General features: G+C 43.5%; 1 protein-coding gene across 1 annotated transcript in view; it reads right to left on the bottom strand.

The window, feature by feature from the left end:
• Positions 1–13,977, bottom strand: part of GATSL2 (GATS protein-like 2) — a 105,156-nt gene extending 91,179 nt beyond the window's left edge. Inside the window, exons 1-2 of the mRNA XM_009319304.1 lie at positions 13,925–13,977; positions 10,081–10,152 (exon numbers count right to left, since the gene is read on the bottom strand). Of these exons, the coding sequence (XP_009317579.1) occupies positions 10,081–10,152; positions 13,925–13,977 (125 nt within the window). The remainder of the gene's footprint in view (positions 1–10,080; positions 10,153–13,924) is intronic.
• Between the last annotated feature and the right edge of the window lie 3,018 nt (positions 13,978–16,995).

Raw genomic sequence — 16,995 nt, 5'->3', positions numbered from 1 at the left:
TTCCTTAATGAAAGCAAACAAGGCTTTTATAGGCAAACCCAAATGCACACAGACACAAAGCAAAAGCATGCAGTTATAGTGGGCTTGATAAAATTAAACTCCCCAATGAATTTCAATTATATTCCTTCAACAGCTTAATAAACAGCAAGCTTAAAGTACTGGCAAAAACAAAGTCATTTGACTGGTCACTGAAGTACATTTCTATGGCTTATGTAATTATGCCCCTGCAGCAAAGCCGTAGCATTTGAAGTCCTGTTTAAAGGAAGGGAAGAAGTTAAAAAACAACCAATTACTGTATGCCGGCCCAAAGATTTCGGTACAAAGCTCTATGTTGGCAAAGAGCCTGCAATCACCAGAGCAGGGGATAATTCGTGCCTAACGCTGCCAGGGAAAAATGGGGCTCTGAAGGCCGACACCTCAAACAGCCATACAGAACGATGCAGCATCCGGCATCACTCACCGGGCTTCTCGACAGCCTATTTCACATTACTGCCCGATACTTCACAATTCAGGACATGCATCGTCTGCAAACGTATTTTACAAACAGATCTTCACATCTCCCTGAAGCAAACAGGTGTAAATTGTCATTAACTTCATCACTTTCATCTTCACACATGGAAGCAGGTAAAACCAACTTCCAGAGCCCAGATCAGAGCCAAGTTTAACATTAATCTAGATGCCATGTCTGTGCTCAGCTCAGGCATCCCACCACTTCACTCCCGTATCTGCTCCATGGAGAGTGTAATGCTCCTGCCATGCCTCTGCACGCCCACTACTGGAAATGGAAATTGGAAACAGCTATCAAGCAAATTTAAGAGCTCCTGAATTAGGACAGTGACCCCTGAAAACAGAGTCATGAGAGCATGGATCTGCTTTAAAAGATAAAACAGGCTTTACTGCAGAATCAGAAGAGTGGCAAATCATTAAGTGAACTCTGAAATTTATAGTTTAAGGTCCAAGAGACCGTTTCATCACTCAATCCAGGCCCCTTTTAGTGCCAGTATCACACTGGAGCTGGGCTTCAGGGGATGGACGACTCTGGGTAAGAAACGTTTCCAGATGCTCCCCCAGACTGGACACGTAGCAGGAAGGGTGCTGTGAAACCAGCACATCCAGAAATCCTCAGAAACAGATGTGGGAAAACAATGAAACACAGACTGACACAACAGGCGATCCAGGAGCAGGAGTCAGGATAGTATAATCTACCCCAAAACCTGTTCATTTCGGGGGAGCTTTTCACTACAGCAGATCCCATTCCTCAGATAAGCCCTTCTGACAAATTCTCAGTCATTTGCCAGGTAGTTCCTGCCACAGAAACCAGGAAAATTCGTTGGGTTTTTTGGTTGGTTTTTTTTTTTTTAGGAATACTTTTAGAGGGCTACCTAGTGGGTAACTCCAAACAACCTTTTGGTCAACTGCTGCACAGCTCTACCCCAGCCGGCAACGGCCCTTTGCTGACAAGCAGCCAAGGCACAAGGCAGTTTGTCAGCTGCAGAGCTGTCACTCACCACTTTCCTTCCCAGACTACAGCTGTTGAGTAGTAAATATCAGCATAATTAGAAAGAAGGGGAAAACACACAAACAAATCTAACCAACCAGGCAACAACAGCAGCACTGCGAGCACCCGGTCCTGAAGTCAGCTGCATTCTTGGCTCGCTGTTGATGCCCTAAGGCTGCGCTGGAGGATGACAACCTGGCAAAATGGGAGATGTGTCCCGCACGTCCCCTATACAAAGCTATGACTGTACCGCTAGCACCTTATCTAGACAGACACAGCAGGAAAGGGTGAAGATAGAAGACCATTCATCCTGCTTTGCAGATAGGGAAAGGAGACAGAGAAATTAAGGCCAGAAATGCCAATACTTGGCTTCAAGAATGGTTTTGCTGCCCAAAGGTGGGCTGTTGCTCTTGAAACCTGTGAAGCAGCTCCAGTGGCAGTACTGAAACTGAACAGCAGAGCCCAAGTCCCAGCTCAAAGACTAACCCAAGGCCTCCCTTTGCAGCCTACAGAAGCACTTGCAAGTCCCTGTTTGTAGCCCAAGGACAAAGTCCAACTCCTGCCAGCACCAACTATGTCTCTATTCAGTCCTGACATGCTCCTTGTGCCAAGCAGGCTGCTCCCTCCAGGAAGGCTGCAGAGACACCTCCAAACCCTCACAGATTTGTTTCCACTAAGGACACGTACTATTGGGGAAGGAAAAATGAAGAAAATGGGGAGATAACAGGAGACAAAGTTCCCATCCCAGGAGAAACTAGAAGTTTCTCACTTTCTGCCGATGGGCAGGTCTTGGAGAGCAGCCACGGAGGCTGCCACTGGGAGCAGAGGGGATGCAGCGCTCCAGACCATGCCGGGGACTCTGCCTGCTGTGCTGGAAGGAAACACAGGCAAGACACAGTCACAGGGATGTCAGGGCTGCCTTTCCACCTCCAAACCAGTATGTAAAGTTACAATGGCAGAAAATGGCTACTTGTTGGTATAAAATTATTTAGTTATGACAATAAATCCCAGCTGAGCCATAGAGGAGACACACAAGGAGAGCAATTTTTCCTACCTGTGTAGTGAATGAACTGTGTAATTCTGTGCTCCCCCCCCAGATGTGTTGTTACACATTTAAGCAGTGTTGCTACAGTGCAGTGATTATGGCTCAAATAGAGTATTTGTATTTATTGGTGCACTTCCAAAAGTTGCACTCTAATATACCCTGATAGGGGCACCATAAACTATTCTGTGATCCTAAGGACACAGACAGCTTTCCCCGTAAACAGCTCGCAGGTCTTGCATTGCAGCAGATCAGATGGCTACACACTGTTTTAAAGCTTTGCGCATTAAGCATTACTAGAAGTAAGCGCTTCCTGCCATAAACTGCTTGGGCTGGAAGACGGAGAATGTAACACCATAGCAAAGGGAAGTGATCATTTCTTAAAATGATCTAGCTGCCACTCATTCATTTAGTCTGCATACTAAAAGAGACTTCCAGCTACCATCTGCGATGCATCTGTCTGCTTGCACTTAACACCACCCCACTGTCCCCCAGTAATAAATACAACTGCACAGTAACCCAAGTTTTCTTGCAACCTGATCTATAAAAAGCAGCTGGCTTCCCTTCCCTCTCCCAACACTACCTTGGGTTTCCTGATACTCTTGGAAACCTAACAGGGTTTTTATTGAGCAAGTTGGCATTGAGTAGCTATAAACATGAATTCTAACCCTACCTCTCTAAATATTACTTACAAGGTCAACATCTCTCATCTACCCTTCACCCTGCCCTTCAAAACAAACAACAAACACAAACTTTCCTTAGCCTCTTCTGAGTTTTTGGAAGCTACCAAGCATAAAATTAAGATACCACCTAGTTGTGTACTCTGCTTAAATACCTTTGGCTGACACAGAGGGAGAGGAGTCATATTCAGGGGTACCTGAATGCAGCTTAAGTAAATAAGGGTAAAATTCCTACTTGCAACCAAAATGGGAGCAGAGCAACATGGCAAATTCTTGTTCACAGCAGATTCCTATCCCTTTTCCTCCTCCCCTGAAATGTTGCTTGTAAACTAGACAATTGAGGGCATCCATTTTAGAAACCCCATCATCACACACCACCTCCATTTTAGCAATGCTCACTTGGTCTCTAGCGATGCACGGGATGCAAGAATGGTAGGCACATCTCAGCCCTATACCTTACTGCCATCAGACTGGGACACAGATTAAAAGCCAAAAGGAACAAGGAGAGGAGAAAAGGAGAACCCTGCAGCAAGCAGGAGACAGGGGGGTCGGATTAATCTAAAGCCAACTCTGTTTTTTGGGAGTAATGAAGAAAGAGTGAAGACTCGGTACCAAGGTGCCTTGCTATGGCTCAGCTCTGCCCTAGACCTTCATGCTCTCTGCAAATCCTAACTCTCACTCTGAAGGGGAAGGAAATCCCATTGCAAAGGCACAGATTAGGTTAACACATCCAGTCTCGGTTTCCCAGATTTTGCCACACTTCTGTCCATTGCTGCGTAGCATCTTTTTTCCAGCACCTTCAAACCTCCTTGGATTAAGCCTCTCCACAGACAGTTTTACCCCATCTTCTACACTCAGGCCAAGACCATGTAGAGACTCACGGATCCCCCCTTAAAGTCCCCTAAAGCTGCATTTTTCTAACAAAACTTATGATTCCTCCCCACGCTACGGGGTCACATGCACTCTTCATAAAATGATTGGTTATGAAAGGGCCAAGTCCCGTTTCTCTGCTCTGACATCCTTACGCTGGAACATTACCCCATTTAGGGGACTCGGTCACCGTATGGCCCAGTCAGTCTTCTGTGCCATGCCAGACTTCACAAGCCTGGCAGAAAGAGCCAGGTACAGGTTGTTCCGCAGTAGGTTTGACCCCTCACAAGTTCGTCGGTTGCCTTAAGAAGTAGGGAACTGCTTGTGCAATGTTGTTTTGGTGAAGAAATAGTTTATTATTTATGGCATGTTTTTTCAGGGAAATATATATTCAGGCTTGAGTATAACCTTAAAAGTAGGCTGAAAGTACATCAGGGACTAAGAATGAGTTGAGCTAATGACTTGCTCAGATTCAGCCTCTTTCTGCACTGTTTATTGAGGGAATAAGCTGCTCCTACAGCACAACTCAGTATCAGAGCATTTAACCTGTACATGTTGCCTTCTCCCTGCAGTCCACACACAAGTATTCTGGGATCTGTACATGGCTATAATAGGAGGTGATTCATCAATAACCTCTCCTTCCCAGGTCCTCAAGGAGTATTTACCCAACTCTCAGGTAAATGAGGCAAGATGGAGCACGTCTTGTTCCCAGAAACAGCCCCTCTCTATCAAGTGTTAGACACATTTGCTGAAAAACAAATTAGAGCACGTTAAAACACTTGACTTAATTAGAAATAATCCTAACAGTATCACAAAGGTAAAAGTAATTCAGTGTTTTGGTTAAACACTGAAAACAGAACCAAAGTTTGTGATATCACTCTGTGCATACTAAATAATACTTTAAAGCATACTAATGGAGCAAAAAGAAGAGTGATTTGAACTGGTTTTTTAATCACACAATTTAGCCTGTAAATAACTATCAAAAAGCATCTGGACACAGGTAAAGGTCATGATAGAGATTTTTTTTCAGTGTCAAAAACTGGTAAGATGCATCACCAATATTTTGAATTTCAATTAAAAAAAAAAAAACAACAAACAAACAGAAAAACCCCAAATTTCTTCCCTCCTCCAGGGCCTGTCTTTTCTCCAGCTTTACAAATAATACCCTAAGTAGATATCTGGCTCCTTGCACAAGCGTGACAGAACAAATCTACTGGCTTTTACAAAACATGGATGAACTATTGATACGACACAGAGCTCCTCTAAACTCTAACTTGCAGTCATTCCCAGTGTCACAGAGGTGTTGGGCCACGTTCTTCCTCCAGCGAGCAGTAAAAGCCTCCAGTTTCCCACTGAAGTCTGACCACAGATTGTCAGTGATTTCTGCGGTTCTCCAACAGTCAGTTCATAAGAAATGAATGTTTGGCACACCAACTTTTGGCTATGAAAAGCTGGAGGGAAAAAAAATACAAAAGAAAGAATGGAAGAAAAATATGGAAGGAAATTTGCAGCAAGCCTCCTTCATTTAAAAATAAGTGTGGCAGAATAAGCCACCACCATGACTTTTTTAACTTAATTGCTTTTTTCTTTTGGTCTCCTTCATGGTGCCTTCAAAGAGAAAGCAACGTACATCTTAACTTTTCCAGCACTATGCTTTAGTTCAGACTTCCTTAGGGAAACACATCAAAAGTTATTTAAAAGAACAAAAAAGCAAAAAGAAAACCCAAATTACTCATTTCTTGGCATTCAGATAATAGGAATGCTCTAGGGAGACAAAAGCAAAACTTCAGTTTTTGCACTAATGTATGCCTCTTTAAGAAGGTAAAGTCCATTGCTCTGGACAGCTTTTAATCATTTGATTTTTACTGTTACCGTTTGATGCCAAAATACATTTTTCCTGAAGAAATATGCACTTGGATTACTAAAGCCAACATTTTCACCGCTGAATGCAACAAAAGCAGGATCTAGGCCACAGTGCCGAGCATATCTATGTCCAGTTATTTTGAGAACATGAATTAACACTGAAGTATCCATCTGGCATAACAGATTGTTTGGTGCACTTCATCCCCTGCTAATTAATCGATTAGCTCCAGTGGGTAACAAGACAGTTTCCCACCTGATTCTCCAGTTTCGGCAGACGGGCTGCCTGACCGCAGACTCGACGAGTAAGGGCTCACGCTGACATCAAGCCTTTTAAAGCCCTTTCAATGAAACTACAGCAGGCAGGAAATTCCTCGACCAAAAAGTATTTTGGAGAGGAGAGATGGCTAAGTTTATTGATTAAAAACTGTCCTTTTGTGAAAGGTTTGCAGGTGTGAAAGCTCTTCTGATCTGACAATGTGGAGAAAAAGAAAAGAACTGACAAATTTCCCACACCCGCCCCCAAAAACCAGCATAGGCATCACAGTAAAGGCTGAACACACTGATTCCCAGACCCAGCGGTAGAGCCTCAGGCCAGATCCCCTGGCAGCAGAGACCTGACCCACTCGAGGCAGGGATGGGGGCCAGCCACCTTTCCCTCAGCCCCAGCCCTCTTCCGCTGCAGCGATGCTTGAGGGAACTTCTCAGGGCTTTCTGCTTGTAAAGACCACCCTTGACCCCAAATATGAGCTCATGAGAGTAACACCCCCCACTCGGGATGGAGCCAGGCAGCAGAGGATGACGCTGCAAGTGCAGAGCGATCACCACAGGGCCGCAGGATGGGGAAGGACATGCCTGCGTTAACCTCACTCCTCATCCCAGCCACCACCCTGAGCTGTAAGAAAGCCTTCCAAATGCTGAAAACAGACTTCCATGACTGACAACACCTAAAACTTAGGGGATTTGCTTGATGCATCTATGTATGCAGTATGCCCTGGCAAGGGCTTTGGTAGGAAACTGTCTGTATTGCTTTAGCAGCAAGAACAAAACAGAAGTTAGGCTCTGTTTAAGCTCACTTGGCAGTGTCTATCCTGCAGTTTTGCTGGATTTAACCACTGCTAGCTGTTTATCTGCAGTTTTTTCCAACTGCAAACTTGTGCTGCCGGAGGAGCAGACTGGGAAGCTACCGAAGAGCAGAACATGGCTCCGCTGCCCTGACTCACTGGGTGCATGTACCCGCCTGCACCCACAGTGGTGCCTGGGCCCAAAGTGGAGCCTTTCAAACAAGCCCAGGAAGTCAAAAGTGCCTGTGTCAGGAACTGAGGGCTTAGCTTACTTGAGACATGAACATCAAGAAAATTATTGCACGTGAAAATGCTCTTTAAGCTCCTTTTGTAGCTCAGGTCAGCAAAGTAAAGGGCAATGGTGATTTTATTCCTCTGTCTGAACTGGCCTGTTTGCATAAGCTAACAAGTGAAAACTCAGAAAAAGCTTGAGGAATAACAAATTTTCCTCAAAATCTGCCCATGTTATAAAAATATTCCAAATACACTTTCTGGGAAATGAGACTTTCTTGGAAATTGCCTTTCCGAATTACATTTATCTCCTCGTCAAAAATGGCATGCTAAGACAGGTCTCGGTGATCTGTGTAAGCACCTTAGGGCTGGGACCATCTCTCCCAATGCAGGTCTGTGAAGTTCCTTACCACATTTGAGAGCAGTACAACAAAAAAACACAAGTGCAAGTGTCTTGAAAGAAGATATCTTACAAGTCAATGAGATACTCATCAAAATAGAAAGCTGATTAAACACTGTAACAATTCAGTAAATAGCCCAGTTCTTTGCTACAGGGCCACTGCTTCATTGCATAGGGTTTGACTGCTAAGAGGGCACATACACAACAGTCCATTTTTGAGAGAAGAGAGCTGTTCTCTGTACCTATGCAGAATTTTTTTAATATATGATGTCAGAAAACAAGGACTTTCAGTCCCTGGCATCACCACAAAGCTGCCTTAGACAGACCAACAAGAAGTTTGTTTAGTGCAGGATGTGGGAAAGAAGAAATATTTGGCTTATATGCTCACAAATAACATAATAAAAATTCCAATGCATCTTAAATCTCTCCTGCAGGGTGTGAAATTGTGACAGGGAGCCATTCTGATACCCAAACTGTGTTTCAGCTAGGCATCTCACGTGGAAAACATGGGACCTATAGTCGTACTGGGTCAGGGTCTTGAGCTTCCCACCTGTAACAGGAACCAAACAAGCCCAAGGGAGAAGATTCAGGTCCTATGCACTGGCCAGTCAACAAGTCTCAGATGTGACACAGAAGCTGCCAGAAGGATTGAGTGTGACTTTAAAATAAATGCCTGTCACAAGGAAAACAACTGCAAAACAAAATGCCTTCATCAACCAACCATCCTGCCTGCCCTGGCCGCGCAGCCATCCATCAGCTGCCTTCACGCTGAGATACGCTCTGTGCTTTAGCTGGCCACAGGGGGTCTGTTCAAGTAATACTTGGCCATGAAGTAAAGCCTCATGAATGATCAAACACTACCGGCACACAACGATGGCCCACATTCTGCCCCTCCCACCCCAAAGTATTAAGTTAGATAACATGGCTTATTTTATCTCAGTACCACTGTGACTCCAGCAGCTCTTAGGTTCTATTTTTTCCCCGTTCACTATTTCCTCATACATCCCCTGGCAAACACTGAGTGAACACAAGCTTCGTAGCGCTGTAACAGCGGCACCGCAGCTTGGAGGAGGAAGGCATGGTGAAAAGATCAGTCACTCTGCTACAAAGAGATGCAAATTATGTCTCTCCCTATGCTGAGGCACAACAAGCCTCCTGTGACTGCAGTATGAAACCTCCTGGAAGAAGGAAATGTGAAGATCAGGGTCAGGAAGAAGAAAGTAAGTGTTACAGAAGGGAGAAGGTTCCTCAGCAGCTCCAAAGGCCCCCTGAAAAAAAAACTGCAAGTATCACGCATGCACATGCCCACTGGCTGGCCAAGATCCTGGTGCTGGCCAAAAGCACAGAGGAGCCAGCCCAGCACGTGGCACTTACAGAAGCTGAGCACTGGGCAGCTCTGTCCACCGCGCTTAAAGTTTATCTGCAAGGCTCAGCCTGGGAGCTCTTCAAACAGGGATTTCATGGAAGTTACTTGCTGAGAGCACTGTTGATCTTTCGTAATCCAAAGGTGTGCAGTCATTTATCCATTCAAGCACCAGCCAATACAATGGGAGCAGTTATTATCCTTCAACTGCACAGTCTCAAAACTTGCAAGGATGGCTACTTCAAAGGCAAAAGAGGAAAAAGGAACCTACTTTCTCCTTCATTTACTTCTTTGTTTTAGTTCGTTCTGCTCATCAACCAGGGTCTGGCACTGTTCGTCCAAGGAAGAGTTTCCAATAGATGCCCTTTGTTACTGAATCTAATTTTTGCTCAACACATTGATCACATACCAAGAAGTCACATCCCTGCAGCCTCCCATGCAGGAAATTCCAGGCTTTGTCAACACTTGGCTTGAGACAAGAAATAAAAACTCTTCATGTTCCGACGTCACATAAGTCTTCCGAGCACTATCATTTATACAGCCATGAGTATTCAGTTTAAACCTCTATCACATGAGAGCCACATGTTCATTATGCCTATCTCAAAGTCAATTAATCAACCCTTCTCTGGTATCCAAAGCCTCCATATCAGTTTTCTTTAGAAACATATGCACACCCAGAGTTTACACCAAGGTCTTCTGGGCAGTGGGGAAGAGGGTGGGATGCAGCTTGAGACAACGGAGAACTTTCTTCTGCAAAGGCATGGGATCACATTCAGATGAATGATCACCATAAACCTAGAGAGGCTGGGAACTGCTGAGGTACTGCAGCTTTGGAGCAAACCACTCCACTCTTTTAGTCTCCTGCATAATACTGGGCAGTTGCATTCATTGCAACGTGGTTAAGAAAGCAGGTATCTTTTCGCCAAATCTCCACCTTGAATAATGTGATTATGTATGACCAAACATAAAAATAAATAAATAGATTCAGGCTTGTTTGTAGACAAATCTAAACTGAAAGCCTGGATACTAATCAGAGAAACAAACACATTGAATACTTTTAAATAAAACTCACCTTTTAAAGCCAGTCTTCCTATTTCTTGGCGCCCCGCCTCCTGGGGTTTTTGGATATCTGGGTATGTCGATGCTGAAAATGGAATGTCCAGCCCACACCTACCTCATGCAGGTGTTCTGTGGCTTAACCACTCTTAATGAAATGCTGCTGGTCCTTTGACAAGCTATTTCTATTCAGAGTTTGTGGTAACACCACTCCTAAAATAGCTGGCCAGCTATGAGAGGTCTCTGAGTAGTGTTCTCTCCGATTCTGCCTGGCTACTGTGCAGCACTCACCTTGCATACCCAGGCTAGACGCGACCAAGCAGAAGCCAGAAGAGCCCAGCCAGCAGGGTCAGCTTTCTGCACATCTTTTATGCTCATATTCCACACAGCAATAATCAAAAAAAGATCCTTTACCGTAGCAACCTGGAGAAGCAACTCCAACAAGCCCACTACATCACATTCTTTCCATTTGTCCTCTGGCAAGTCTCTGCCTGTTCGAACAGATGCCATCAGCACTTGTCCACGTTGTGCTCTGCTGTTTTTTTCTACTTATTCCACCCTTCTTCTGCTTAAAAGAACAAACCAGCTTTTACAACCTGAATGTTCACCGGATGGCAAAAGATGGCTAAACATTAAACCAGAAGAGTTTCCCATCCAGATCCCGAAGCACAAGTCTACATTTAAATGTCTCCAACACAATTGACGCTATACAATTATATTTGTGAAGTCAGTATCAGCTGTTAGAACTGTGCCAAGAGGCAATGTTGAACAAAGCTGCCCTTTACTGGGAATATGTGTACAGACTTGCTCTTCAGAAGTACAACCCAAACCCAAAACCTTGGCTGAGAGTCATCTGAGAAGCCCTATACAGGCTCAAAACAGGCTCAATCACTTTGTCAGATCTGAACCTATTCTTCAGCTGAAGATACAGTTAGACGCTTATCAAGCTTTAAAAAAAAAAAGTAATTTCTGTATCTTTTCTTTAGCTTTCCAACTTTCAACTGTCAAGCATATATGACACTATTTGGGATTCCACTTGGAATAAAATTCAGCATTGCTGATCTGTTTTACTGTCACTGATCTCGTGATATGAGCTTTTCTTAAAAATCCAGGTTATAAAAACGAATCATATGAAGCTCAAGGATATGTATTTTAGGCACTTGAACAGAAAAAGAAAGGTAAACATGATGCATGCGTAACCAAAGAGGATCAGACTAGAACATAAATAAGAATAGCTCTGTTTTTATTAAAAAAAAGTCAAGATTTTAGAATTAATTCTATTGTTTTGATGACATATGTATAGTTGATCTGAGCGAAAATGTTTAAAACCATCTACCTTGCATTTTTTCAAACTCTAGAATCCAACACTGAAAATAGCCACAGGCATGAGCAGGTTGTAAAAACTCCCTTGCTACAAAGCTTGCAGGCAGACAGTATTACTGATTTTATTATTTTTTAATATTTCCTTTATGTATCTTGTTGAAAAAGTCTTGAGGAATATCATAAGCACTTACAGAAAGTTAGTATCTCTGTAAAGCATTTAAGGAATTGTAATCTCTGTATATCAAATGCTTAAAATGGTTCAGACAGCCATGGACAAAAAGTTATTCTTAATGACACTCTACAGAACTGAGTTGCTTTTAAAAGAGGTTTTCTGGTTTTATCACCTTTGACTCCCACAAGCCTGTCTTCAAAAGAATCACTTGACTTTTCTTCTGCCAAACTTCGAAAAAGTTTGTTAGTAAATCTTGGAAGCAAACACATCTTGCAATTACACTACCACAGAAGGGGTTATGGCCAGACAAGAGAGTTGGGGAACAGCCCCCCAATCCCTACTTACAACTCGCATTCCCAGTTTATCAAGTTACTTAATCGCATACCTAGCTAATAAATTTTAAATGGAGTGACTCATGCGCTTTAAGTTAGGTATGCCCTAAGGCAGCCCGATGAACCAGGGATATTGGGAACCATGCATGCTGACCCTGCAGAAAAAACAACCCATCTAATATAAACCAAGTTTTTATAAAAGCACACCTTCCTATTAAGGCCATTGCTTTCAGAGAGACATCCCCAAACTACCTGGTATTTACTCCGCACTGTGGACTACTGCATTTTCTAACGCGTGCCTTCAGTCATTGCTGGCTAGTCCATTAACAGAAATTTTAGATGAAAGTTTAACAACAACTACTTTGATCAGAAGTGAAATATGATTCCTGTCAGCTTTGTCAGTCCTGTGTTACACGAGCGATCCCCAAGAGTTGATGTTCCCTTGGTTGTATTAAAGTAACACTTGATGAGGAAGCAATAACCTTTTTCTTCCCAAACTGCCCAGACAGCAGGTTGCCCTTACGTTGGCATCTCTGTAAAACAGTCACACACTTTCTCACACAATTTACTAATGCTCCCAAGTTTCCTGCTGTAGTTTCTCCCTCTCTTGTCAAATTAAGGCAAGAGAAAATACGAAGGAGACAGGGAGAAAATATACAGCTTAATTACCTAGAAGACTATGGATAATCAAAGCAAGTCACAGGGCTGAAACAAGACAAATACATCCTGACTTTTATATAAACAATAAATATCCACAGTGTACCCCTAATTACTAAAAGTACTCAGCCACAGGCTGAATTGTAACTGCATAATTAGACCCAGAGAGGACAAACTGAACAGAAAACTGTCCCCACACAGATAAAGCTATGGAGTTTGGACCTTATCTCCTAATGTTTTGTTGTCATTACGCTGCGAAAAATAAATTCAAATCCAGGGTCTTACCAAAGACTTCCATGCACTTAAAAATTTTTCCTCACTTTTCTCTTTTGTGAAAGATTAAGTCCCATGTTTTCTTACTGAGAGGATGCAAGAAGGAAGTAATTAGCCTTCATATCAAGCCTGAAAACAAAGCCCTAAATCATATGATGCTCTAGTGTCAGCAAAAGGAAATGAACATAAAAAAAATAAAATACTGCTTTATGGCTGAAAACACAGCAAAAATAATGGAAAAAAATTATCAGTGTACAAAGGAACCCAGGAGCCTCCGTTCGTTTTTGGGCAGGCTTTAGTCAAAATACTAAAAGCATCAAGTGCACAACTTAGTCAACGCTGGGCTACATTTGAGTGCATCTTAAGGTGCTTGTCTAGTGCAGTACTTGGAGAAGCAGGGCAAAATCTTTTTTCCTAGCCCTTTTTCTCATGCCCATTTTGTTGGGGACAAGCCCTCCTGCTTTTCTGGGGTGAGAAGCACTCAGGGCTGCCACCCTCTCTACAAAGGAGGGGGGAAGAAAACTGGAAGCTCACCTCCACGTCCAAGTCCTCTTGAGACAAGCAAGCCAGCCAACTTACCCCAAAATGTCCCACGCTTTACCCACAGGAGCTACTGGTGCCCTCAGGCAGAACAGCAGCAAACAGGCTCCCAGAGCCTTCCCCTTCAAAGCAGGAGGGACCTACCAATTGACAGATGGAGAGAGAGCAGGACAGGAAAGCAAAAGACTCCTATACCTTGAGGATGAGAAAATACATTTGGAAAAGCATTAGAACAAAATAAGGGGAACCTTATTAAAGAACAGAAGCCTGCTGCCCGCACAACGGCTCCAAACCAAGGTGACTGCCAGGAGCAGTATTTTTTATATAACATTATTAATATATATTAAATATATAACATTAGTATTATTTGGGTGGGCCATGGGCACTAGCAGGAGCTCCACCCAGGGACACACCATGAGGACCACGAGTCACCAGCATTGGTGGCAGCTCCAGTCCATTGCCTCATATGCAGTCAGAGACCATTAGATAAACTGTAAAGCTGGAGAGACACCAACAGATTTATATGTGTATTTAGAGGTACAGGCATGTAGCTCCCAACAAACCAAAAGTCATCTTCAAGCTTCTGACTATGGGCTACCAGTGCTTTTTGTACCATTGCCCCCCTGGCTCCCAGAAATGGCTTGCTGTACAAGTCAGGACAGTATTTTCATTCACTGGGGGGAGAGGAAGGGAGGATGCTGCCCCAGCATGAGGGGCATGGGAGGTAATAATTCTGCTCCTCTGCCTCTTACTTTACCTAAATAATTTATTCAGCAAGGCCTGCGCACTTTAAAGCCCTGTTAGTCAAATATATGTAAGCACTAGGACAGACCTGCCCCTTCACAGGCAAGAGCATGAAGTGTCACTGCACTAAGAAACATTTCCTAAAAGAAACAAGAAAGTCCACTACCAGGCGCTCTGTTTTCAGAACTAAGTTTACAAAGAGACCATACTTTCTCTAACAGTTATCAAAAACTCAACTGACATAAAAAAAATCAAACTGTGTTTTTTTTAGGCTGATCCCCCACTGAAAAGCCTGCTAACAGATTTTTGCCGACAGGTCTGTAGATTAATCTACCTCTGTCCCTGTACCAGGAAAATAAAGCCTCACACAAACCAGCAGAGCAAGATGCTGCACTCGGCAGATACCAGAACTGCACATGCTACAAAATACAGCACAGCCAAATGTAAAGGTAAGGGTTTTGCACATTATAGTATCCTTTTTGTTGTACCCTTTTACCTTACAAGATACTCTAGAAATTAACTCCTAGCTCAGAATGTTCTTAACTCCATTTCATTTTAAGATTGCAGCTCAGATTATCTTAAAGCAAAAGTACCATACAAAAACAAGCATTCCCATTCACCTTTGCAAAAGGGTGGGAAATTAATTTAAGGCCAAAAAAAGCAGAGTTCGCTGTAGGTATTAATCTCCAACTCTCTGAATTTACTGACAGCCACAGAACTCCTCAATTTCTAGCTGAGCCAGTAGCAGAAAGAGAGAAAGAAGCAGCAGCACTTATCCTGGCATACAGAGCAATTGAGCAAGGTCCAAGCTACATTGACCTTGCCATCTGGACATGTGGCAAGCCCAGTGCAGAGGCATTTCCAGCATTATCCTCTATAATCATGTAAAATTGTATTCTGATGAGAGAGGCCAAAAATCCCATGCTCCAAAGACCCAACTGATAACAGCAATCAATCAATCCCCTTTATGGATGCCAAGTCACACATGTCACGCAGTGATGCCCACATTACTGCTTCACAAACTTCAAAAAATTATCACACTTTCTGCATAAAGATGTTGATTTTCATTCCCCCAGTCCTACTGAGTGAAAGAAAAACAGCAGTTAAGAAGCTGATCCTATGTCCCCAATGAAAAACTGAAAGGACTTTCTGGGGGCTGCTATATGTGCAGGATTAGGCCTATATGATTTGCAAAAGGCTCCGCAATGAATTGGTTACTGAGCTAAGAAGCGAAGCTCGGAATCCTGGTTCCTAGTTCTGGACTCGCTACACAAGTGCTCAGCCTCTATAACTGCTGCCTTCTCCATACTGGGCACTCAGGCACACAACTAGACTTTGGTGTAGCAAGAGGACACGTTGCCCTTGCAAGGCTTCACCCAGGAATCTTCCATCAGCCACACTGCAAAAGCCCTGTGCTGGAAACTATGAAACAGCTGTAGCTTCAGCTCCTACTTCAGTATTACACGCCAGTATTATCAGTCTCCATCTTTATGCCAGGAATTCTGCAGGAATGTACTTTCTGCGGACTAAGGAGAAAGAAGAATGAAAAAGGTAAAGGGAAGAGATGATTTTGGGTGTGTGTGAGAGAGAGGCAGGGGGGAGAGAGGGAAGGTGAAAGGCTTTGTAATTACAGTTTAACCTTCTGCAAAACATTGGCTGAAAAAACTGAATTAGTAATTCCTGTATCAAGCCCATAACTTCTGTCTAAGTCTTCTGTATGGCATTCATCCTGCCCACTATTCTACCATCTGTATTCCAACAGCTTCCAGCCTGCATTCAGGCCTCTCGCATGTACAGTCTCTGCCCCAAGAAGCTTGCTTAGCTGCATCAGACAAATCCCATTGCTTCAGCAGCAAAGGCTTTAGCCAGCTGAGCACAAGTGGCATTTCTTCAAAACAGCACATTTTGGGAAGAACCAAAATACCTCCAAGGCCTGAGATGTAAAAGATAAAGGACCCAAAAGGAGATCCCCCAACAACGAAAATATATACAACCCTCTCCCACACACCCTGACATAACAAGACTTTACAGGGCTTGAGGGAGCAAGCATAACAGTTATGATATGTTGAAACAAGTAACGTCACTCATTCCTTGTCTCGTATGACAGATTGACGGATTGTCAGCGCAGAACTTGCAGATGATTTCAAAAGGCGGCAAGCTGAAGACAAACTGTCAGCGAAGGGACCAAAATCTTTTTCTGAAAATGAATAAACACAATCCCTGAATCCCCAAGCATTCCGGACTCTTACTAAGACACAAGCACAATCCAAGGGAACAAATCCTGATAGGAGCCCACAGAGCATAACAGTCTGTGCATCTTTTCTAAGCAGAAGAAACTGTTTTCATTATTTAAGGACCAAGAAAAACAGGTTAATTATGGAAGAAAACGACCAGGGGACATTATGGGCTTTTGAGAAAGCCAGTAATGAATCAGCTAACCAGAACATCAGATAATTCCACTGAAGCCAGTCTCCCACAATGATACTTCCCAATCCTGGACGCAGCCATGGCATTCACTAGTTTGGTGACACGTAACTATATGACACTGATTTTCCACATGGCATCAAGAAGGAAACATGCTCCCAGCCTGTCATCTGCAGAATGGGAAGGCTGCTCCACAGATGCAAACATTTCAGGAGGAGGCTCCATGTGGCCATACAAATGCATGGGTAAAAACACTAAAAATGGCTTTACAGAGCTTGTTGCTTCAAATCTGTCAGTGTGCAAGCCTGTACTGAAGTCTACCACTAGTTTAATAGCAACGTTGCACATAGTGAAGGTACGCAAACCAAGGCAAAGCAGTTTTGATAGACTTCCTGGGAAGCTACAGTGCCAGGCCGCTCTCTCTGCAGGGAAGGGAGTTATTTTCATGGGAATCAGCTCACACAAT

This window comes from Pygoscelis adeliae, unplaced genomic scaffold, assembly GCF_000699105.1.
Source record: "Pygoscelis adeliae isolate BGI_AS28 unplaced genomic scaffold, ASM69910v1 Scaffold282, whole genome shotgun sequence".
NCBI lineage: Eukaryota > Metazoa > Chordata > Aves > Sphenisciformes > Spheniscidae > Pygoscelis > Pygoscelis adeliae.
Note: the sequence above shows the minus strand (reverse complement) of the source record. Positions and strands in the feature narration are given on the sequence as shown.